The 23,520-nt window shown below is 40.8% G+C and overlaps 1 protein-coding gene across 3 annotated transcripts; it reads right to left on the reverse strand.

Annotated features, from left to right (window-relative positions):
- Positions 1-594: 594 nt before the first annotated feature.
- On the reverse strand, positions 595-23,243 carry KBTBD8 (kelch repeat and BTB domain containing 8). Of its 3 annotated transcripts, none has more exons than XM_033141258.1 (4): positions 23,202-23,243; positions 15,907-16,117; positions 11,066-12,180; positions 595-5,239 (listed from the first exon to the last, which is right to left on the reverse strand). In XM_033141258.1, exons 1-4 carry the CDS (start codon positions 23,215-23,217, stop codon positions 4,776-4,778), a joined length of 1,806 nt encoding a protein of 601 aa, XP_032997149.1. In that variant the 5' UTR covers positions 23,218-23,243; the 3' UTR covers positions 595-4,775. The 3 variants fall into 3 exon arrangements, with proteins under 3 accessions (XP_032997149.1, XP_032997151.1, XP_032997150.1); XM_033141260.1 differs by lacking the exon at positions 23,202-23,243 and adding an exon at positions 23,043-23,102; XM_033141259.1 differs by lacking the exon at positions 23,202-23,243 and adding an exon at positions 22,255-22,346.
- Between the last annotated feature and the right edge of the window lie 277 nt (positions 23,244-23,520).

The following is a 23,520-nucleotide window of genomic DNA, read 5'->3' on the forward strand; positions in this document are numbered from 1 at the left end:
GCCAGAAGCAGCTTAGTCATGCTGGCCACATGACCCGGAAGCTGTACGCTGGTTCCCTCGGCCAGTAAAGCAAGATGAATGCCACAACCCCAGAGCCGTCCACTACTGGACCTAACGGTCAGGGTCCCTTTACCTTTTTACCTGGCTGCAAAATGGAATTACCTCTCCTTGTCCTCCACCCTTGGGCTCCAGTGTGTTGGGGAACCCCCAGAACAAATTTAGGGGGCACAGGGAATCTGTGTTGCACAGCCATTGTGCTAACACAGGGGTGCCCAAACTTGTTTCAAAGAGGGCCAGATTTGATGAAGTGAACATGTTTGAGCGGTGACCAAACTGAGTTGTTTTTTTTTTTTTTTAGGATTTTACCCCAGGACATATACAGCCACAGGGGGCAGATTAAATCTACCGGCGGGCTGGATTACGCCTCCGAAACAGACTTTGGACGTACCTGTGCTAACAGAACTACTTTGTTGGGTACCACCCACATGTGAATGCTCAGTTTTAATACCAGACCACAGCCTTCCAGAAATGTGCTATGAACTTAAGACAATATTCATGCAAAACAATAAAAACAAAACAAAACACCGGAACCGATCATATTTGAACAGGTTTATTATAAGAAAAATTAACATGACATTAAGTAAAAATGCAAAAATTGTGCAATTATGGCAAAATGTTTAAAAAATCCACACATTTGCCCTCAGAGGACTACAGTACTTCTTACTAACATACCTGAGCACTGAACTTCTGATGCCAATTCTAAACAGGATTTGGAACACAAGGAGTTTTGATATTATGCAAACTACATGCACTGCACACACAACAAAGCCAGCTGTAGTTGGGTAGGGGAGCAGCCCATCAGGCACTACCACCACACAGCACCGCTTTTATTTCTGTGAGGCAAAGCAGTGGAGAATGCACTTGGTGGAGTGTTTCTTCAAATCAAAAAGTTTTGGAATAAAACTTGGATCGTTTTTTTCCAGCCTGTTTCCAAAATAAAAAAACATTTTAAATGGAAAAGTAATGTCTCAAGAAGTTAAGCTAGAAGAACATAAAAAGGGCAGATAGATCAAACATAGTCCTGCAGAGTTCAGCACAATTACAGTTTTGCCGTCTGTTCTCATGCTGTGCAGGGTTCATTTTAAAATCAGATTTTTAAAAAGAAAGTTTTATACTGGCAATTTTTACTAGATAATTTAGAAGCATGTAAACAACTAAAATGTCTTGGTTAATATTAACTGCTTAAATTATTCATGCATAAGACTCAGTGTATTTCACCCCCATGGCAAAAAAATTCAAGAGTTAGCTTTCAAGCACGCTACGACCAACCCCCCACCCCAGTGTGAATGGTTAGACAAAAAAAGATCTTTGTATTTAGTGCAGATAAAAATGAAAATTAAGAACAAACCTACTGTAGAATTAACCAGAGCATATTCTACACATCACATGACAGGGTCATTTGCTAACTTAATTTTTTTAAAAAAAAAATTTCAAGTCAGATTGACGTTTCTACTAAATAAATACAGGAGATTGTCAAAAAGCAGCAACAAGTCTTGTAAAGATTTTCAACAGAACTTTTTTTTTTGAAAGACACATAACACCTTCTTTGTAAAAAATAAAATACTAACAACTTTTATGGGAGGGTGCTTCAGAAAGTTTGCAGCTAAGAGGCTTACAACAACGCAAATATAGCCAACTAAGAATTAAGAAAAGTTAAATATATGAAAGCAACAGGATATGTTGTGAACAGTATCGCCACCATTAACTTATTTCAGAATTTAGTCACAGCAACTATGCTTAAGACATCGAAGCCTTAGCCTTTTAGAGAAGGACTTGAACTCGCATCTAAGGCGTTACAGATGGACTGCACCTTACCATATGAAGCACTGGGTTCATCTTAAACTATCAAGGGAACATTTCACTGTCCTTCATTCTTTTTCCATCGCTATTTCTTAACAGCATGGGCACACCTTGTCGTGTTGAATGGAAACTGCTGAGCCATTCAGACACACTGCAGCACCAATTCACATCTCCAGTTGGCTACACAGAGGCTAAGGTGCAGATTAGATGCTGTAGGCTTACAGACTATTTTGCATGTGCAATTCTGCAGCACTGCTACTCCACAGATTAAGCATCATTGTGGCAATGTAGAGTTATGGACTTTTGCGAAGAAAAGTGAAGAAAAGCATTAGTTTTGTAGTTACCCAGCCTATATTGTTTACTAGCCTGACATCTCAATGCTGTTAAGAGAGACAACAATGAGGAAAAATATATAAAGATATCATGACAGATGCACACATTTTGTCTCTTATGTTCAGGTCACTGTACCTCGAGCACGGTACATAAAGAAACCCAAAGACAAAAGGCTTCTTGCTGAATCTCTGGAAGATGAGGTATGTAACAGAACGAGGCTTTATTGTCCTTTCAGTTTCACAGTTGTGTTCAATATATTGTGCAAGATTTAAAACATACAAACTCAAGTGGGATCATGTAAGCACAAACGTGCTGGGGATTACAAGTTGATATTTACTGAATATTCTAAATGTAATCTCTTTAAACCACAGTTTCACTGACATGAGTATCTAAAGTCAGAAGTAGTTATCATCCTTGGGTGTAAGGCCGGTCACCATCTTTCAAAGTGGAACTTAAATTGAATCAAGATGAAAGCAGGGCATGTTTCATTCTTGAGCAACCATGCTCCTCAACCTGTTCTCCCTGGCAAGGTATCACCAGTAAGAGACCTACTATTAATGCTTAGATCCTAAAGAGATGTTAACAAATCCTTAGTCACTCCAAATGAAAAGCTAGAAAGTCTTCTTACACCTGGTCTGTACTTGACATTAAACCAGTAAAAGAAAAATATCAACCATGGCTTAACATAAATGAGCAGCATGCCTGTACATGGAGCTAATGCAGTGCTTTTTTAATTCTTCCCCCATTTCTACGGTGCTGCTGGTAAGCAACCTAGAGTTATTATAACAACTGAACACAGGCTTGTTTTCTTTCTTCCAAAATAAAGCAGGAGTAGCAAGCCAGTAACAAAATGCTGGCTTCCAATTATTGTTTGTTTAGAGAGCAACAGACCACCAGCCCAGGTTTAGACATGACAAACTTGCCTCTCAGCAGCACTGCAGGAGCTCACCAAGTGAAACGGCACAGTGCTCGTTCGCGTTAAGCCAGAGTTTATTTTTAACTGTGGTTTAAAACACCAGGGCTTTTTCAGAATGTACTGGATTCTTACTCTGTTCCAAAAGCTTTTATGTCTGGACTTCCTAAAGTGGCTACCCTTGGAGCACAAAGAAAGCTCAGTAGTGCAAACTTTCACATTATTCCACAAGTAAGTGGAGTGCTTAAAATCAGGCAACAGTTAGAAGGATCCAATGGTACTGGCAAAAGCCAGAACTGCTTCTACATTAAGCTGACTGGGGGAAACCATTGTTTCATGAGAATTTGTCAGCTGCAAAGAGAAGCACATGCCAAAACGGCAACAGAAGGAAACATTAAGGTGATGAGTTAATATGCCGTATTTTTGAAGGATGACTCAGTATTATTTTCCCAACAGCCAGCTCTCACACAATACAATCTTACGCATGTTTACGTGGAATTAAGTTATTCCATGTTCAATGGAGTTTACTCCCAGGAAAGTGGGAAAATAAGTACAGCCTAACTCAACTTCTTATGGTTGACAAGGAGTGTCACAAACTACACTGTTAAAATTTTTATTGGAGGATAGACAAAAAAGTGCATTCAGCGCATAACCTTCTAAAAGCTGGAACAACTCTCCCCAAACTAACATACATTAATACTTTGCCTATCCTTATTCTATGCAAGAACAAATTTCACAAGAAAAAGTCAAAATAAAATAAGAGGCTCATATAGAAAGCACTAAGATACATGCTTAAGACTAGAGACATTAATACTAATGGAGTGCTTTCAATTAGCAGTCCCATTTGACCCATTTCAAACTTACAAGTATTTAAAATGTGCTAGCACCATTGGGTTTAAGCCCTTTATGGAGTGACCAACATGTTCAACTGCTTTTGAAGCTATACATTTAATTGGCAGAAAATGGTTCTTCTGATGCCACTGGAAGTTCAAGAGTAGACAATCACAGACACTAAAACTCACAGAAAAGGAGTGATGCAGTCACCTAAAGCAGGCGTTTTTCAAGGTGGTAGCTCATGTTCTGCTGCAAATTTTGATATTTCTGCAGTAGCTACCATAATTTATAAACATAAATATTTCAGTACCTTTATACATATGGAAGAGGTAAAAGGACCAGGAACTTGTCTATTTAGTGTCACTGAATCTAAAACAGCAAACTAGTGATATTGCCTCGGATTTTACCCGTATTTTAAATAAGTCACTTCAAACTTGCTCTCTTCACTTCAGCTATTCATGTTAGATTTTGCTCTCTGCGTTACCCCAATCCACCTACTCTTGCTTTTAGTCAAACTGTCACTCTGAAACATGATCAAATGACTCTAGCAAAGAAAATGCTGATAATTGCACTTCGTAACCCACACCTTTCACTGCAGGAAAACATCCATTAGGAAACTAAACTACTAATTCCCTTCTCCCCACTGCAACCTTTAAAGAGCACCCATCCCCATGTAAAAAACCAAAAAACAAACCACCAACCATTTCAGCTCACATTAAATACTGACAGAATTGAATTGGTTTTTTTCTTTAAAAACAGATTTTTCTGCTACCATTAAATACCAAAGTACTAAGGCCTTTTACCAATGAAAGGAGGAGTGGTGTGGGGACAGAAGTCAAATAACTTTCTGAAGACACTGTGGATACAATTTAGCAACAGCACATTCAAAATGACGTCCAAGATCCCACAGCTTATCTGGGGTCTCATACACCTTCTGCCACTGATCAGTAACTTCATCGTACTGATAAAGAGAATTCTTCCTGCTGGTTCTGAAGACGTGTTCTTCAACAGTGACTTGAGTAGCTCGGACAAACAAATGAAGTTTATTTTTGAGGATGACGAGTTTAATGTATGGATTGATGGACTGGTCACACGGGAAATCCCTCTTTCGAGTCCACTTGTTCAACTCAATGTCATAGGCCTCTACGGTAAACATACGCTGATGGTTTCCACAGGTTCCAGCAATATAGTAGATGGAGTTGTTGTAGACAGCTGCCAAACCCTGGATCCTAGGCACAGTCATGGGAGTTAAGAAACCCCAGTAATCTTTTCGAGGATCATAACAGAGAAAAAATTCTCCTAGGGAGAGAAAGGAAGAGAGACAAAAGCATAAGAACTTACAGTTTGCTCTAAGATGACAGTGGGCAAAGTCCAGAATAAGAGATTTCCCTTTCTGGCTTTCCAAAGGACATCTCATCACAATGTTACCCTAACTTAAGAGTCTCAAACTTTTAATGCATTTTAAAAATACAATTATTATAGGACTTGTGTATGGTTACTCCGCAAGAAATGCTGCTTTTATGTTAGATATCCAAATATATACCTAATGCAACCCAACAACAGAGGGCCACAACCTTCAACATCCCCAACTATCAGCCATGCTGCCAAGGCCTGATGAGAGTTTGGACTCTAACCACATTAGGAGGGCTACAGGTTCCACAGTATTGCTTCATACAGTGATTAAAAAAAACCCCATCCAATTTCCTAGACTATCTAGGACAGGCTTCCTCAACCTCGGCCCTCCAGGTGTTTTGAGACTACAATTCCCATCATCCCTGACCACTGGTCCTGCTAGCTAGTGATCATTGGTGTTGTAGGCAAAAAACATCTGGAGGGCCGAGGTTGGGGAAGCCTGATCTAGGAAGTTGGACAAAACTGAAGTTAAATCACTAAAATAGTAATTGTTATGCTTTCCTTTAATATGGTGAAAACTCATTTATCCCAATTTAAGAGGTAAGTTGCCTTAACTTAGGTGACAATCTTAAATGGGCTACCTAAATACCACTGAATTCCATGAACACTGCTGTTCATTAAAACCAGTTAGCAGCTTTGTCCACTACAGAGAGCTGTCCATAGCAAACCTATCTGAGTGGTGTGTACTGCCATACTTCACCATGAAGAACTTTATTAGGTAGAAAGCAGTTAAGATTTCCTACATCAATTCATTTTCAGACATGTGACTCCTGGAACAGCCATACATTTTGCTGAAACTCGCAGGAATATCATCATCATCATTTGGGATAGCTTAGTCGGTAGAGCATGAGACTCTTAATCTCAGGGTCATGGGCTTGAGTCCCATGTTGGGCAAAAGATTCCTGCATTGCAGGGGGTTGGACTAGATGACTCTCGTGGTCCCTTCCAACTCTACAGTTCTATGATTCTATGATCATCATAATCATACCTTTTATCTTAAAGTCCCAGGACAGATTGCAACGAGTACAGTATTAAAAACAGTTTAAAACAATTTCAATCACAGAAATAATACCAGTGCAATACCAGTTTGGGTACTGACAAGATAAACTATGGTTTCTAGAGACATTCACATCAACCTTTTGCACTCACATCAACCTTTTTACTTTTTATTCTGTTCTACATCTACTTTTGAGCATCAGTGTTGAAATAAGTATCTTTGTGCTGTTTTACTGCAGACTTAACGGAGACTGATAATAGCTACTTTCCTACTTGCCTAGGAAAGTTCAAAATACTCCAGGTTAACAGGTGCTGACACAGAATCTCTAATTTGGAGCACCTCTACAGCAAGGTCTAACCTCTTTATATAAAAATTAGACAAATTAGCTTTCAGTACACATGTAGATTATCTAGCTCAGGCATAGGCAAACTCCGGCCCTCCAGATGTTTGGGACTACAATTCCCACCATCCCTAGCTAACAGGACCAGTGGTCAGGGATGATGGGAATTTTAGTACCAAACATCTGGAGGGCCAGAGTTTGCCTATGCCTGATCTAGCTGTACTTTTCTTTGTCAGAAACTTTCCAATTTGTTTTGCAAACCACATTTCCAAGTGTTTCCTACCATTGGTAGATGTCCTTTGAATGTTTCCCTATTGAAGTGAGCCCTTTATCTCATTTAATTTCTTGACTCCTGCTAACCTGAGGTTCCCCTATTGGCAAAGCCCAGCTACTAATGGGGATAAGTTGTGTGGCATTTAAGTAGAGCACAGGCAGAGAGAAAAGACTGAATAGTATTATTTCGCTTGTAGGTTTTCAAGAGTCTGATTAGAGGTTTTCTTTTCTGCACCTTTTTTGCATGAGTGTGAATATTCAGCAGGAAAGGTACTTTTCTTAGGCTCAGAGGCCCTCTAGAGTCTAAACCATTACTTGACATGTTCTTAGGCAGAGCTGCAGCAATAAAACATTTAGTATTTTGAACAGGAAGGACATTTAAATGCAGCACCCTCCTATAAACAGTTCCTTTCTTGAAAATAGTTCCCATTAAGTTTTAAAATGGTTTAAGTTTAAAAACAGTTTGAGGGTCCTAGCAATGCTAGTCTTCTGGTATAAACTCTCTTGACTCTTTTTTGCAGTAGGGAGGGGAAGTTTGAAGTGAAATTTGCTCAAGATAGGAAAAAATGCCCAAGTATTATTTCCTTGTGCACAGCAGCCAAATTAGGCTCATTTGGAAAGTGGGAAACAGTGGGATTATATAAACTCAAAATCTTCTACATTTATCAAAAGCCCTCCACAGCTCCAGAAATAAATTTTATATTGGGATATATACCAGGTGGCTGGTTGGAGATATACATTATAAATCATCCAAATATAAGGATTCAAGCATTACACAGCTTAAATAGTTTTTAGCAACTACAACTCAACCCTCTGGGAAAGGGAATCAACTTCCAACTACCTGTATATAAAATTGACTACCCCTCTTCTCACTTCATGAAAACTAAAATGGGGAAGAGATTTTTGAGACTTAGAGCAGGGGTAGGCAACCTAAGGTCCGTGTGCCAGATGCAACCCAATCACCTTCTAAATCCGGCCCACGGACGGTCTGGGAATCATCGTGTTTTTACATGAGTAGAATGGGTACTTTTATTTAAAATGCATCTCTGGGTAATTTGTGGGGCCTGCCTGGTGTTTTTACATGAGTAGAATGTGTGCTTTTATTTAAAATGCATCTCTGGGTTATTTCTGGTGCATAGGAATTCATTCATATATATTTTTCAAAATATAGTCCGGCCCACTACATGGTCTGAGGGATGGTGGACCGGCCCACGGCTGAAAAAGGTTGCTGACCCCTGACTTATGAGAAACAACTCTGGGAACAAATTTGGAATAAGCTACCATTTGGATCCATCTTGAGAAAAGCACGTCGCTGGTACATGTGCCCAGACAGATTATATGGGCTTAATCTTAACTCCAATACTTTGGCCACCTCATGAGAAGAGAAAACTCCCTGGAAAAGACCCTGGTGTTGGGAAGGAATGAGGGCACAAGGAGAAGGGGACGAGAGGATGAGATAGTTGGACAGTGTTCAACTGTGTTGACGAAACTGCGGGAGGCAGTGAAAGACAGGAGTGCCTGGCGTGCTCTGGTCCATGGGGTCACAAAGAGTCGGACATGACTAAACGACTAAACAACAACAAAATCTTAACACATCCAACCTTTGCTGGCAAGAATGCAATTTACCTTGCTCTCTAGTACATATGGTGGTTTTGCCCCCCAAATTATTCCCTTTTGGGAAAAAGTTCTTCAAACAATCAGATGTTGGGACAAACACTGCAACCAAACCCAAAATTAGCCCTACTTTCTTATTTTACCCCCTAGATTAAGAACATAACCAATAAAGACCTCATCCTCCAATTATTAACTACAGCTAGATTACTTGATTTCGCAAGTATGGGGTATCATGCTTATGGATAAATTAACCATTTCACAAAAGGAATATTGATCTGGGACTCACACCTTCCACACAACATGGTATCCTTTTATTAACTTTGTTAAGACAATTGAACTTGGTTTTCACCCTCCATCTACTCATGGAACCTTTCATATTATTGCCTTTCTTGGAATGTCTAAAACTGCAACCATCAGCTGCTATTTTTTCTTTCTTTTCTGTACAACCGCTAAGCTCTGTTTTCCTTGTACGGGTATGTTTTATTATTTGAAATTAAAAACCAATTTATAAAAATGAAAGATGGGAAACCTTCAGCCTTCTGGAGGTTGTCTGCACTCCTAACTTTCATCATGGCGCATGGACAGATATGATGGGAGTGCTAATCCAACATCCAGAGGGCCACTGGTGCCCCACCCCTGACCAAGTATGAAGGCAACCTTGTTTAGGGATGTTTATAATATTTGATGTTTTATTCTGTTTTTAATTTGTTGGGAGCCACCCTGGGAAACCCAGCCAGATGGGTGGGGTATAAATAAATTATGATGATGATGATGATGCAGGGCAAGGAAGAATGAGAAGTATTAGTCTAAATGTATTTTGCCTAGTCCCAGGCAGCAGCCCCATTGTAATAGGAAAACAATTTCCCGGGAATTCTGCTTCTTTTTCAACCCTTTCCACCTCACTACAGACACTTTGCATAATGTTAAGAGTACAGAAGAGGTGGGACTGAACCAGATTTTAACAGTAATAGGGACTTCAAATGTTATGTGTTATGAATGCTCCAAGACAGAAAGGAAGCTACAATACATCTACCTGACCTTTTTCGCCTGCCCTGCTATTGTCTCTCTTTGAAGCAGCACAATAAAGCTAGGAAAAAAGGGAGAAACTGCTGGTGCCAAGTGTGGATCCATTTAGAAAGGAGCATCAAATCCAATAAAAATGTCAGATGCATGTTATTCTACTATTAATTTCAGCCATTTTCACCATCCAATTTCCACACACACTCTTATCTTGTTATATTATAGGTCTCCATGTATCTCCAGAACACTCCTACCAAATCCAGGGATTTCCTTGATTAACTAGGTTTGCTTCAATATCAATCACAAGGCTACTCTAAAAGCCATTTCTATAGAGGCAGTGATTTGAAACAGAGCAATTCTACTTAAGCCAAGGGTTTGGTGACTTGAGGAAGGCTGCTCTGTTGGTAGGGGCAGCACTGGGGTATATATGCATAAGAAGGATCGGATGAATGGATGGAAGATAGGCAAGCAAAGAGGATGACTGGTTTCTTCCTTCCCGTCCATAACTAATTATTGCTGGCTCCCCTTATTTATGAATGTGCATATGAACTTAGAAAAATGTGGCACAGATTAGAAAAAATACTTGGGGGGAGTGGGAGCAGAAATCACAGAATCATATTCAGAGGCATGTGCTGCATAGAAGATCCAGAATTTCCTTATACCCAGTGATGCAAGGTTTCTGAAAAAAATAAATCTCAATGCAAATTAGGCTAAATTGCATAAGATGACATGCACAGATAATTTTCTGAGGCCCTGAGAGTGACCTAATTTAGTGTGTTTTACTTGCATTTAACGAAGAAAACCACACTTGTATAATACAGTTCCACACTTGTATAATACAGTTGTACCTCGGAAGTCGAACAGAATCTGTTCCGGAAGTCTGTTCAACTTCCAAAGCACGGCTTCCAACTGGCTGCAGGAAGCTCCTGCAGCCAATTGGAAGCCCCATTGGAGGTTCGGCTTCCGAAAGAACATCCAAAAACCAGAACACTCACTTCCGGTTTTCGATCATTTGGGAGCTGGAATGTTCAACTCCCAAGGTGTTCGGCAGCCGAGGTACAACTGTATTGTATTTGCACCTGGCATCTGATCACTGTTACTAATGAACTTATGAAATGAACTATTTTCCAAGGAAAAATTAAGCACAAGAGAATTCTGACAAATTGTCCATTTTGGAAAATGTTCCACCCCACGTCACCGCTTATACCTAACCAGACTAGTCTTTTCCAGGTCTTCACAAAGTGACAGGTCTTTGCCAGCCTTGCTACCCGAACTCCTTTTCACTAAATCTAGGACCTTCCACATGCAAGCCATGTTTAGGTGGACGTAAGCAGAAACTTTCCTTTATACAAGCTATAACCCTCAATAAAGTTATTCAGAAGTCAAGGCCTGAATGAGAATTTTTCTGTGAAACGTTCCACTTATAGATGCTCCCACACATATACCACAGGGACACAAAGCATCTTACCCTGTAAAACATAGATATTGTCTTTATATTCCACAGCATTATGAAACTCCATTGCTACAGGCATTGGACAGACAGCTGTCCAGCAGTTCTCTCGGCCATCATAACACTCCACAGATTTCAGGGAGTTGCGCCCATCTCCTTCATACACCCGACCACCTATTGCATACAATTTACCACAGCAATGAACCAGTTTGCAGCCTATTCTGGCACGAAGCATTGGTGTCTTAGGGATCCATCTATTGCCTGAATGATCATACATCCAGAAGTCACTTTCTGCTCTGTGGTCTATGGAGACCTCACTGCTGCTTGGTCTGTACCCTCCAGCAATGTAAATGTCATTGTCGGGAGACACAAGAATCCCCACTTCACGCAAATCATTGGGTGGTTTGCATAGTTTGAACACTCTCCCTGTGACGGAATCTAAACAAGGCACTGTTTGCTTCTTTCCTGAGTGTTTGTGGGCAGCATCAAAGCAGATGATCATTTCTGAAGCAGTCATTCCAAGCCGTTGGGTATAGCCATTGGCACTACTTTCTCCTTTCTGTACACAGTTTTGGGCTATAGCCTGTGCAAACATGGGAGGAATTTTCTCTACGAATGCTTCATCCAACAGGGGCATGCGGATGCATTTGGCAAAAATTTCCGGCAAGTGGACTTCTCTTTTGTTGGGTTCATGTTCAAACCAACTTATAATGCTTTCATAGACATGCTCTTCCTTGTCAACGTTTAAATCATTGCTGTCCAGTATGCTTATGAGTTGGTCTTTCCTCAGCTGGAGAAACTCTTGTTCTTTGGTGACACTCAGGAACTTTTTACGAATGTAATATTGTGAGCTGACTTTCAGTTCCTGATGCCCATAGTGATCAGCAAAGATAAACACTCCAATGGAGTTCTGAGGATCCAAATGACTGATCATGTATTTAGCACACTGGTCCTGGATAGAAGGGATCTGGAAGATACTAGCTGCTGTGAACAAAGCTTGGACATTGGCCTCTGTCAGTGTTACTCTGGAGGTATATGCATAGTTCAGTACTAAATGCATGGACTCTGCTTCAACACCAACAATCCGAACTTCCTTCTGGGTACTCTCAGTAAGGCCACTAGTGAACATTGATCTACAAAACAAAATGTGCAGAGTTATTTATAAGGAACTACTGTTAATATGCCAACAGTAAGCTAAGCTTTGTATTAACAATTACATAATCAGTTTGGGGTTTTTTTGTAGAACACAAGACACATTTCTAATCTTAGATTGCTGGCTCAAACAATTTACTCAGACATATGAACAGACTTCTGACTTTTATTGAGCCACCATCCACATATATGCATGCTATTGCTCAGGGCAGGGATTGCAACACAAGGCAAGCAAGGTTTCTTTTGCAACCACTGCAGTGAATAGCTATATATTATATGCCACCTACATGTCTGTTCCCAGCAGTTCATGCTAAATAGTCAGACTCCTGTGGTAATGAATCAAATGTTCTGCTATAGTTGCATTTTGCAGCGATGCAACTTTGTGAAGCAGCATTAGCAGACTGCAACTACCGTACATACATGACCAGAGTAACTGCCTATCATAGACAGGCAGCCATACCCACACTGCCAAGCCTAGGTTCTGCACAGTGAATGACCCAACAGAAAAAGAGCCTCCCACCCCTGATTTAAACAATTAAGTTAATAAAGTTCTTAAGTGTAGAAGCAGTTTCTACTGTTCCAAGTTGGATTAGTTTTGATGCAATATAAAATGCTCATGGGGCATGAAAGCAACCAGTTTTGCCATTTTTCTTCCACTGAAGATACCCACAACTTCCTTGAGCTAGGAAGTGTAAGGAGGTAAAAATGGACCGAACTGATTTTCTGTGTAACAAACATTCTTGTAGAAGGAGCTAACAGGCATAATTCAGCTTTGTCAAAATTGCCTAAATAGAGATGTAGAATTTCCGGAAATTTTGAAGCTCAGAAAAAATGGAAATTTTTGGAAAAATTGAAAAAAAATACTACATTAGCACTTCTTTTTCCTTTTCCAGATTGAAAGTCATTATGTTACTTTAGAAACAAAAAATATAACTATGGACAATTTTAATGGGCATAAAATTATCACAACTAGCATATTAAAAATATCGTGTATCCAAACAATTACCTGGTATTACAAACAGAATTTACTTTTAAAATAATATTTATTTGTATTTGTAACAAATGGAGCAACAATCTCCTGACCTGTTTACTAGTTTATGTGGAACAAAAAAACCAAAACTCCACAAAACAATTTTAAAAAATCCAGAAGTAACAATTATTCATATTAAAAAAAACATTTTCATAAAAAGAACTGAAGAAGGAAGTGGGACTAAGTTTCAATGAATGGGCATGAAATTTAATCAGAATCATTTTCTGAGCTGTAATTAAGTATATACTTTCAGGCCCTTTTTGTTGCTCTATATTTTGTTGCAGTGCTTTGAGGCCTAGTGAAGAGGAACAGAACCAATGCATACCACACACATGCAAAAACAAAACTGAAACCTTTTTCTTTTCTTGTGACAACAGCACCACCTAAAGGAAGAAATGTATCTTGTTCTTGCATTGGAGAGTTCAGTTTGTAACCTAGGACTTGCTTGTCCTCACAGAAATTAGAATAATCTGATACCATACATATTTTTTAGAAATGATTTATAAAATATTTGAACCTCTTATCTTAAAATATTTTATTCATCAGGTTAAAATAAAACATTCCATAATCTATTTTTTATTTTTCCAATTATTCGGAAAAAACAAAAAAGGCTTCAGGAAGAAAACGGGGAAAAACGTTGGTTTTTTTGGATTTTTCCGGGGGTTTTCCGGGCCTTCACATCTCTATGCCTAAAGTCATCTTATTTTGAAACTGTTCACTTTAGTCTGTTTCAACATAATGGGCAAAAGGGGGAAGAAACAGAAAAGAGGCTTCCAGCTACATACCTCTTTATTATGGATCAAAAAGAAGAAGGGGGGAAAGGGAAGCTCTCAAAATAAAATTGGTACAGTAAACCTGACACACTTTCCCAGGCACAAAGAGCCAATGGTGCATATACCAAGTAGGAACTAGGGTGCAGTGGAAACAAAATAGAAAATTCTTTCCAGTAGCACCTTAGAGACCAACTGAGTTTGTTCTTGGTATGAACTTTCGTGTGCATGCACACTTCAGATACACTGAAACAGAAGTCACCAGATCCTTAAATATAGTGAGGGAGTGGGGAAGGGTATTACTCAGAAGGGTGGTGGGAATGGGTCATACCAAGAACAAACTCAGTTGGTTTCTAAGGTGCTACTGGAAAGAATTTTCTATTTTGTTTCGACTATGGCAGACCAACACGGCTACCCACCTGTAATAGGGTGCAGTGGGAGAGTTCTATTGTTTGTACTTTACTGACATGTCCCCATTTACTCAGTTGCCTCATTTCATCTCCTTTCCTTCATCAGCAATTTCAGACTGGACAGCAATAATGCATTCCTGTTTGTCTGCAGTTTCACACAGTGACAAACCCATGAAGGGATAGAGAGAAATGAGGTAGCACTGGTGCAGAACCTGAAACTGGCTAGAGATCTTAGGTCTGGTTTTTTTTTACACCGATAAAATAGGTACCGCTCCGGCAGGAAGGCAAACGGCGTTTCCGTGTGCTGCTCTGGTTCGCCAGAGGCGGCTCAGTCATGCTGGCCATATGACCCAGAAGCTGTCTGCGGACAAACGCCGGCTCCCTCAGCCAGTAAAGTGAGATGAGCGCCGCAACCCGAGTCGTCCATGACTGGGTCCCTTTACCCTTTATGCCTTCTCCAGACTTTTAGTGGTAGAACAGCTTGGTGGACAAAGGAGGAGGTCCTATTTTCCCTAGTGGAAAGCAGCCCTTGGCATACTTTGCTTGGTTTAAGTTTGTTGCTGTTCAGTCAGAAGCCTTGTTTTTTCATGTGCTATGCCTAACAAATTAGCACCATAAACAAAGCCTAGGCATGATTTCTGTCAACCAGGCAACTGTCTTTCCATTCTTCAGCATAACACAGCGGCATGCAAAGTTTGCTGGAATGCAAGCAAAGTATAGTTCCATTCTTCTAAGCATGTGCAATTTTTTTTTAAAAAAAATAGTGTATTTGTTCACCTTTGGGAAGAAGGGCAAGATATAAAATGAAAATAAATAAATAATAAGGTTATGTTCTGTTGCAACCTATCTGAAATCACATTACACCAGCAACCAATTATAATTGCCTGAGATTGAGAAACTCATTACTTTTAAGCAAAAACTGTCCATGATTTTTTTCTCTTTTCAATGTATTCATTACATAGTCAACACTAAATAACCCAACACAAGTACTGAATACCACCTCTTTTTTGCCAATTCCACACCTGTCAGATTCAACATTTAAGTTGTGATCACTATACATTTTCCTAGTGGCAAAACTAGACCTCTGGATATAGGGCAGTATATAAATTCAATTAATAATAATAACATTAATATTAATAGGGGCCTCACTCTGAGCATAATACAAGGCCGAATGTCCAAGGCTGTAAAGCACTCCTGCAAATTAGCAATACTTCATACATTTATAATACCACAGTCTACCTCATTTATTCAACTAGTTAGCAGAACATCTGCCTGGAGAGTAAGTTTGGTGAAAATGAATAAATCACATTTCATATTGATATGGAAACATGATTAATCAATCCAGAAGTTAGTAATGCACAAACCTCTACTGCCATTTTCCCTAAACCTAAACGAATGCCTGCACATTAATATTGAATGCAACAGCTAAAGGAACATGCATGGAACATCAACTATTACACACAATGCATTGCTCTCAAAATATTAGTCAATATGTACCTGAAGTAAGGACTGATTGCAGCAAGAACATTCCGATGACAAGAAAAAGTTTTCCCATGATCTACTTCCACCACAATATCTGTCAGCTGTCTTTCATCATACATTGCTTTGAGCTGCTGAAGAATGCTACAAGCATGGGAGGGATCCATCCCAACGCTGGCTGTGCTTGAAACAGGAGTTCCATTCAATATTTGTGAGAACTTGCTCGGTTCTGGTAAAACATTGAAATAAATAAAACTTAGCACAGAGTAAAAAGAGAAGACTCACAATCTTCTTGCATGTTTTCATGGATCAAGAAACAAGTCATATTTTATATGTTCTGAACACTAGTTCTTACACCTTGATGGAGACAAGGACAGATTATTAAGATGCCTTCCCAAGACTTCACACAAGCTACAACACATATTAGGCCTTACAGATTTCTTTTTTCATCAGTCACCTTGTGGTAGAATTCTATACATCTCTCAGGCAAGAGATTCAGTACACATTAAACCATGGTTTAACATCACATGGATGAGCATGAACAAGCCCAAGCAAAGCATCAGCCTTGCACACTCCCACCCACTCACATCCCTGATACAACAAGAACTGCAACTTTTGGAAGAGTTTCACTTTTCAGTGATCCCAGCTTAGTGCCACATTCGAACCACAGATTTTGTATTAAAGCAAACTCTGGTAAATTTAATAACATGCCAGCTTCTTAACCCATCAGCACTTCACTGATTTAGCAGCAATTCAAAGGTTGGCATACGGTTTCTTCAAAGTACTATTCTGTGAATTTTCTAAAATTAAATTCCTGTACTGAAAGAACTGAAACCATTGTGGACTTTCATTTCTTCTTAAATGTGGGCACCCCTTTCTTAATTTTTTTAAATCGCATTTGCATGATAGCAGTGCTACTTTTGCAACCCAACAGTTGGTCCTGATGAACTTAAGAAGGCTCAACTATTTTTGTACTTATCCCAGTGTATCTAAAACTGAAACACTCACAGACTTCCAATAACCACACCAACTGGAATTGAAAGCTGTTTTATATATTGAACATAGTGACACTTTCTCAAGAGAAGAAAGGGCTAGATGAATTTTCTACGACTTTTTAAGGACATGCCAGAGTTGCCTCACTGCATCTAACAATAGGATTGAGAGGGCTAAGCTTCCATTATTACAGAACGACCACAAAATAGGCGTTAAGAACATACTATGCCATGCAAAAAAATTAAAAGTGCTCTATAATAATGAAATTTCATTTTTGTTTTGAAAGCTACAATTTTAACCATCCACAAAAATTTCAGAGAGGAACGCTTCAAACATTTTCTTGATCCTGTCCCCACAGAACACCAGAGTTCTTAGGGTTCAGATTTAGACTGAATGAAACCAGGGTCCATTCTTCCCATATACAGTGGTACCTCTGGTTACGTACTTAATTCGTTCCGGAGGTCCGTTCTTAACCTGAAACTGTTCCTAACCTGAAGCACCACTTTAGCTAATGGGACCTCCCACTGCCGCTGCGCCGCCAGAGCACGATTTCTGTTCTTATCCTGAAGCAAAGTTCTTAACCTGAAGCGTTATTTCTGGGTTAGCGAAGTATGTAACCTGAAGCATATGTAACCTGAAGCGTATGTAACCCGAGGTACCACTGTATTCAGATACTATGAACCAGTAATCTTCAGCTGGTGAACAGGGCTATGCAATAAATCACAATACAGTATGTTGAATTGTATTGAAATAACATTGTGATAAGTGTTTCAACAAGGCAATATGCCATTGAACAGAAGCTGAAGAGTTAACAGCTTCCTGGGGGTAGCTCAGCTGAACCATACTTTGCAGATAATTTGCAGGCACTGTCTCCAGCATTTTTTCTTCTCTCCCTCCTAACCAATAAGAATGACAATAAGCCCTCACACAAACCAGCAAACTCTTTCAGCTTCACCAGTATCTTTCCACTTAGAGCTCAGCTAATCATGCAGAGCCTGCTAACAATTCCACAGCTAGACAATCAAAGAGGCAAAATAACCAAAGAACTGGAAAGCACTTCTTTCTTCCCTCACCAGTGAAAGAGAGAAGAAGAGTTTTTGTTTTTATTTTCTGGAGGTGTTTATGTTATTGGTTCCCCCTAAATAGCTTTCCTCCATTTTTAAGAAGGGTGCTTTTCTGAATGTAAAGGAGACTATCTTTTTGCTTGCTTGCCCTCCCTCCCTTTGATAAAAAGGGAGAATTGGTGGGATGGGGGCTTTTTGGGGAGCCTTCTTAGGGGGGGGGAGATGGAGGGAAGAAGATTTAACTGGCTGCCTTATGATGAAATGGGAGGTTGGGCACTGTGTGAGAATGATGAAGGTATATTTCAGTAAGCAGTGAAAGCAAATGTGTGTCTACTCACATGCAAGCCCTATTGAATTCAATGGGGCTTACTGCCAGGAAAGTAAAACTAAGTTTAGCTGAACTCAGTGAGACATGCATGCAGATTCCAATTAGACCTCTGAGTGAGGAAACAGATGCAACTTGACTAGTAAATCACTTAAACTACTCATAAATTAGTTGAAAATTTATTAAGTATAATATATAGAAGTTTATTTAATATTTTTATTAAATCTACTACTTCCTTACTAAGGCCTTTCACCGTCCCAGGGAGCCTCGTGAAGGCCCTCGGCTGCTGCAGGGAAGCGCGGTGCACACTCTGCGAGGAGGTACAGCGGGACCCTCTGCCACTGCGGGGAGGCACAGCAAAGCCCACTGCTGCTGCAGGTAAGCAGGGGGGACCCTCTGCCGCTGCAGGGAGGTATGGTGAGACCCTCTGCCGCCACATGGAGGCGTGGCAAGACCCCCCCCCACCACCACATGTATCGTGATATAGGCAAAAAGGTAAAGGAACCCTGGATGGTTAAGTCCAGTCAAAGGCAACTATGGGGTGTGGTGTTTGTCTCACTTCCAGGCCGAGGGAGCTGGCGTTTGTCCACAGACATCTTTCCAGGTCATGTGACCAGCATAACTAAACTGCTTCTTGCGCAACGGGAAACAGTGATGGAAACCAGAGTGCACGGAAACGCCGTTTACCTTCCCGCCACAGCGGTTCCTATTTATCTACTTGCACTGGCGTGCTTTCGAACTGCTAGGTTGGCAGGAGATACCATGAAATTTAGCTGGTGATATATTGTGATGTTGAAAACAAGCTATCACCCAGCCCTACTGGTGAAACAGGAACCAGTAACAAGTCACCTGACCTAAGATGGGTGCAAAAGTAGAGCTACCACAGCACAAATTTTATATAGAAAAGGTCCCCAAATGCATGTTTAGAATAAAGGTGGGTCCCAGGTCTGAAAAGGTTGAGAACTACAGTCCTAAACAATTTTTTTTTAAAAAAAAAAAACCCACTCCATAATTATTCTCAATCACTTTACACAAAGCAGTCAAACAAGAATCTCAACCCCTCTCATGCCTTCAGCTAAAATGAAGCTTGTACAATATATACTTGGGAATGAGAACATTATAAGACTCCACAACCATGTAGATCTACTGGATGTTTTCACTTCACTACGATTGCATTATTTTTCTGTGCCCATTTGCTGTTTACAATGCCAAAGTCATGAATATGTTTTCCTGTTTTCGTTTTTTAAAAAAAGAACTCCTTTTCTTCATAAACTGAAGAACGTAGAAGTTGTAACTAACAAAACTCCAGAAGATCTGCAGAATTAAACACCTGACAATGATAAACACAGAGAAGGTGCCTTATACAAAGTCAAAACAATGGTCTACCTAGCGTAGTATTGTCTACTGATTGGCAGCAGCTGGAACTCAGCTGATGCTTAAGGGCCTGTTCTCGCAAATAATCAATTTTGATGGAGGATGCGGCCAATTGCTTAATCTCCAAAAACCTTGCACTCTGTTGTACTCATACTCTGTCCTTGGACTTCCCAGTACAGTAGTATCTGAACAGCCACTGTTAAAAGTAGAATGCTGAAAAAAGAACCTTGGCCTTGACTTTTCTTACACTGTACTTAAAAGAATTACTAATTACTAGAAGTGCGCCGGAAATGATACTTGCGCATGAGCACAAGCTATTTCCGGCGCTCCGCTGACCTGGAGATGGGCAGCCGCACCGGTAAGAGTGGGTGACGGCGAGGGCCAGATAATTGGCTCGCTCGGGCTGTATCCGGCCTGTGGGCCTTAGTTTGGGGACCCCTGATCATGGCAAACTATGCATTTCTGTCAAAGCCAAAGACCACCACCCAATTGCCCCACCTGCAAATGCTAGCAAATTTCAAATTACACTCACCATGTTCCTTGCTCCTGCACTATTTTTTTTAAAAGGGGGGTTGTGGACAGGGATAAGATGTTAGTACAGAGCCAACTAATACTGAGGCAAGGGGATTGATGTAATGGTATCAGTCTATAATCCCCAAAATCAGGAATTTGTATTAAATGCAGCAGAAGGAATACATTTTTTAAACCCCAACAGGCCATAGTAAGACCTCCCCAGGCATTATGTTTGCTTGTCTTCCTCATACATTTATTGAAAACAGATAGCTCTCTCAGTGTATTGGCAGAGTTTCCAAATGCTTAGATATAAGTATCCAACCCATTAAGAGTACCGTGGTACCTCGGGTTACAAACACTTCGGGTTACAAACTCCGCTAACCTAGAAGTAGTACCTTGGATTACAAACTCTGCCCCAGGATGAGAACAGAAACTGCGCGGTGGCAGCAGCGGGAGGCCCCATTAGCGAGAGCGCACCTCTGGTTAAGAATGGTTTCAGGTTAAGAATGGACCTCCGGAACAAATTAAGGTCGTAACCCAAGGTACCACTGTAATAAGTGATTTGCAGTTTTGGTTCATAATTAAAGCTTTTATCATATGCCACTTCTGTACTATGAGAAACAATTCAGTATTGGGGAAGTAAACCTGCTTATGATTTATCACCACTCAATGCTGGCTAGAACAAAACTTCATATTGATTGGAAAATAGTTTGTACTTATATTTGAAGCTATTGTTCCTAGCAATAGGCTAATGTTTGTAACCAACTGACAAAAATAAAATAAAAGCCCTGAAAGACCTATTATGCATTTTACCTCTGTGGTAAGATATTAAAAAACCTGAAATAAATTGCATTTAATCTAATTATCTTTAACCTCTATGCCACAACCATTAATACATAATGAAAAAAAGATGACCAAGCATAAAAATCTTGCAAGGAGTGCCAAGAAAAGTAACAATTAAGCAACCTTTTGTTAAAGCAACAAAGCAAGCAGAATTCCCAGAGGGGAAGATTGGGTATTTAAACATATTACATATTACAAATCCCATTCTGCTATCAAAACACTCTTAATCTGGATACTTTTGCTTCCACTGTAAGGTCTGAGAATTCTTACATGATACTTCACCTATCTCTTGCACAGTAACTGACTTATCCTGCCCAAGTTTTATGTCTGCTGAGACAACCACTCACACAAAATTTCAGTCTTTGAAGTTTTGCCCTATCCACCCCTACAAGGCGCCTCTGAAGAATTTATTCCTGATCTCTTCAAGCATTTGTGGGTCAGGGCTGGTTTTTGGGAAGATCTCTCTGCCTTGCAGATTTTTCATTCAAAATTTTAAGGATATGGCTGGTGTCAATTTGTATGCTATACTGCAGGCATGTCCAACAGGTAGATTGTGATCTACCAGTAGATCACTGGACATCTGCAGTAGATCACTGGTAGATCATTGGCTCCCTCCAAAGAAGCTGAACAACTGTGGCTCCCCTAAGAAAAAGCTCAACATTTTACCTCCTCCCTGAAAAAACTCAACAATTGGCCTGCCTGAACCCCCAAAAAAGAAAGTAGATCACTGCCAGTTTTTAACTCTGTGAGTAGATCGCAGTCTCTTGGGAGTTGGCCACCCCTGCTATACTGTATTGCTTGAATACCACATGTGGCTGAGGAAACTCAGCCAGATGGGCGTGGTACAAATAATAACGTTGTTGTTAACATTTTGGGAGCCTTTTTCTTCAAAAAGTGGGACAGAACTTTAACATGAGTCCACAATTGCCTGTTCTTGGAAAGCCATCCTACAATGAAGACAGTTTGGAAGGTGTTCTACGTGCCCAGAAAGTGCAGCTTGAAATCACAGCCAATCTTCATGATATAGTTGCAACTGCATTTTGTAGATTCTTGACAATAATTGAACAATGCCTTTTTTACACACAGATATGGCTAAGATATGCCTTTAAGAACTAACTCACAAAGATTTCTCATGTTTAGCAGCATTTATTTTATTTTTTTAAGAAATGTATCTGGGAATTCTGCATTTGATAGTGAATTCATCTATTGCCTCAGAGAAGCATCTAGTCATTTAATGATATCTAATGCACTCACCAATTGCCTCATCCAGGACCTCCCCGTTTCCACATACCCCAGGACCCTACAGGGGAAACATATCTTCAAGCCACTTAACTCAATTTACACATATATTCATGACACATTGACAAAGTCCTATGCAGTTCAGCTATACAACCTCCAGATCCAGACCCTGTTGCTTACAGACACTGGCATGTGTGTGCAAGAGATAAGAGATGTTTGGAGAGGCTCCTTCTAATTATTATCATTTTACCTCACACCAGCACCCCTAATCCTCCTTCCTACACAACGGGAAGCAATGCCTCTTCCAAGATGGCACCTGTGGTGAGTCAGACCCCACCCACCCCAACCCCCAAACACAAGGGCCACATATCCCAATTCAAAACTGCCGCCGTCCTACACAGAAACACAAATGCTTAAATGAATTAAAAACCTGCCTAACTAACTGGGGCTGCTAACCTACACACACAAACCCCAACACTTACCTGACACAAAGCCCTAGTGAGCACAGTGGGGCCTATTTCTGACGTGCGTAAGGCTTCTTGGCTGACACCTCCCACACTTGTCTATACCCAGCTAATAACACACACAGCACAAGGAAGTGCCATGGGCCTTAATTAAGTTGACAACCCTTCCCAGCACATTTGGACTTGGCAAGTAATAATAATAAAATAGTAATAAAATTAATAATACAGTACCCCACAACACCAATCCCACAGAGACGCCCCCCCCCACATATAATCAGCAACGCACGCGCCCCCAGCATTCACTTTGGTGCATCCACCCCCCACCTCACCCCGCAAGACCCTTGCAATGGAACTGCTTCCCGGCCCCTCCCAGCAGCCAGGCCTCGAAAGCCCCTCGCGGACTACCTCGCGCGCCCACCTACCCTCCCTCGCGCACCTCACCGGAGCCCCGCCCCCGCGACGCCAACCGCCTTCAGGCCCCGGCCCAGCTGTGCCCACCTCCCACGGCAGCCATACTGCGGGGTGGGCGAGGGGAAGGATGAGTGGGTGGGCCCACCACGAGGCTGGGGGGGGGGAAGGGGGAGGAAGAAGGGGGGCGCAGATTGCTTCTCTCTCACACACACACACCTTATTGCCTTCCTCGGCTACCCTCCCGTCGACAGCAGATCACGCCGCCGCCAGCGCGGCCTCCAGTCGGCTCCGCCAAAGGACGGGCTCCCCACCCCCCGCCCAATTTCACATACACGCCGCACGCTCGCGAGCGCGGATTGGCCGGCGAGCCCTTGGTCGCCGATGGGAGTTGTAGTTTTAATATGTG

Source organism: Lacerta agilis, chromosome 2, assembly GCF_009819535.1.
Source record: "Lacerta agilis isolate rLacAgi1 chromosome 2, rLacAgi1.pri, whole genome shotgun sequence".
Lineage (NCBI taxonomy): Eukaryota > Metazoa > Chordata > Lepidosauria > Squamata > Lacertidae > Lacerta > Lacerta agilis.

Excerpts from the sequence above, each read along its gene's own strand:
- KBTBD8 (XM_033141258.1), bottom strand. Across the intron at positions 12,181-15,906 it reads GCAATCAGTCCTTACTTCAG|ATCAATGTTCACTAGTGGCC; the intron begins GTACATATTGAC and ends TTTGTTTTGTAG. Across the intron at positions 5,240-11,065 it reads CAATATCTATGTTTTACAGG|GAGAATTTTTTCTCTGTTAT; the intron begins GTAAGATGCTTT and ends TTCTCTCCCTAG.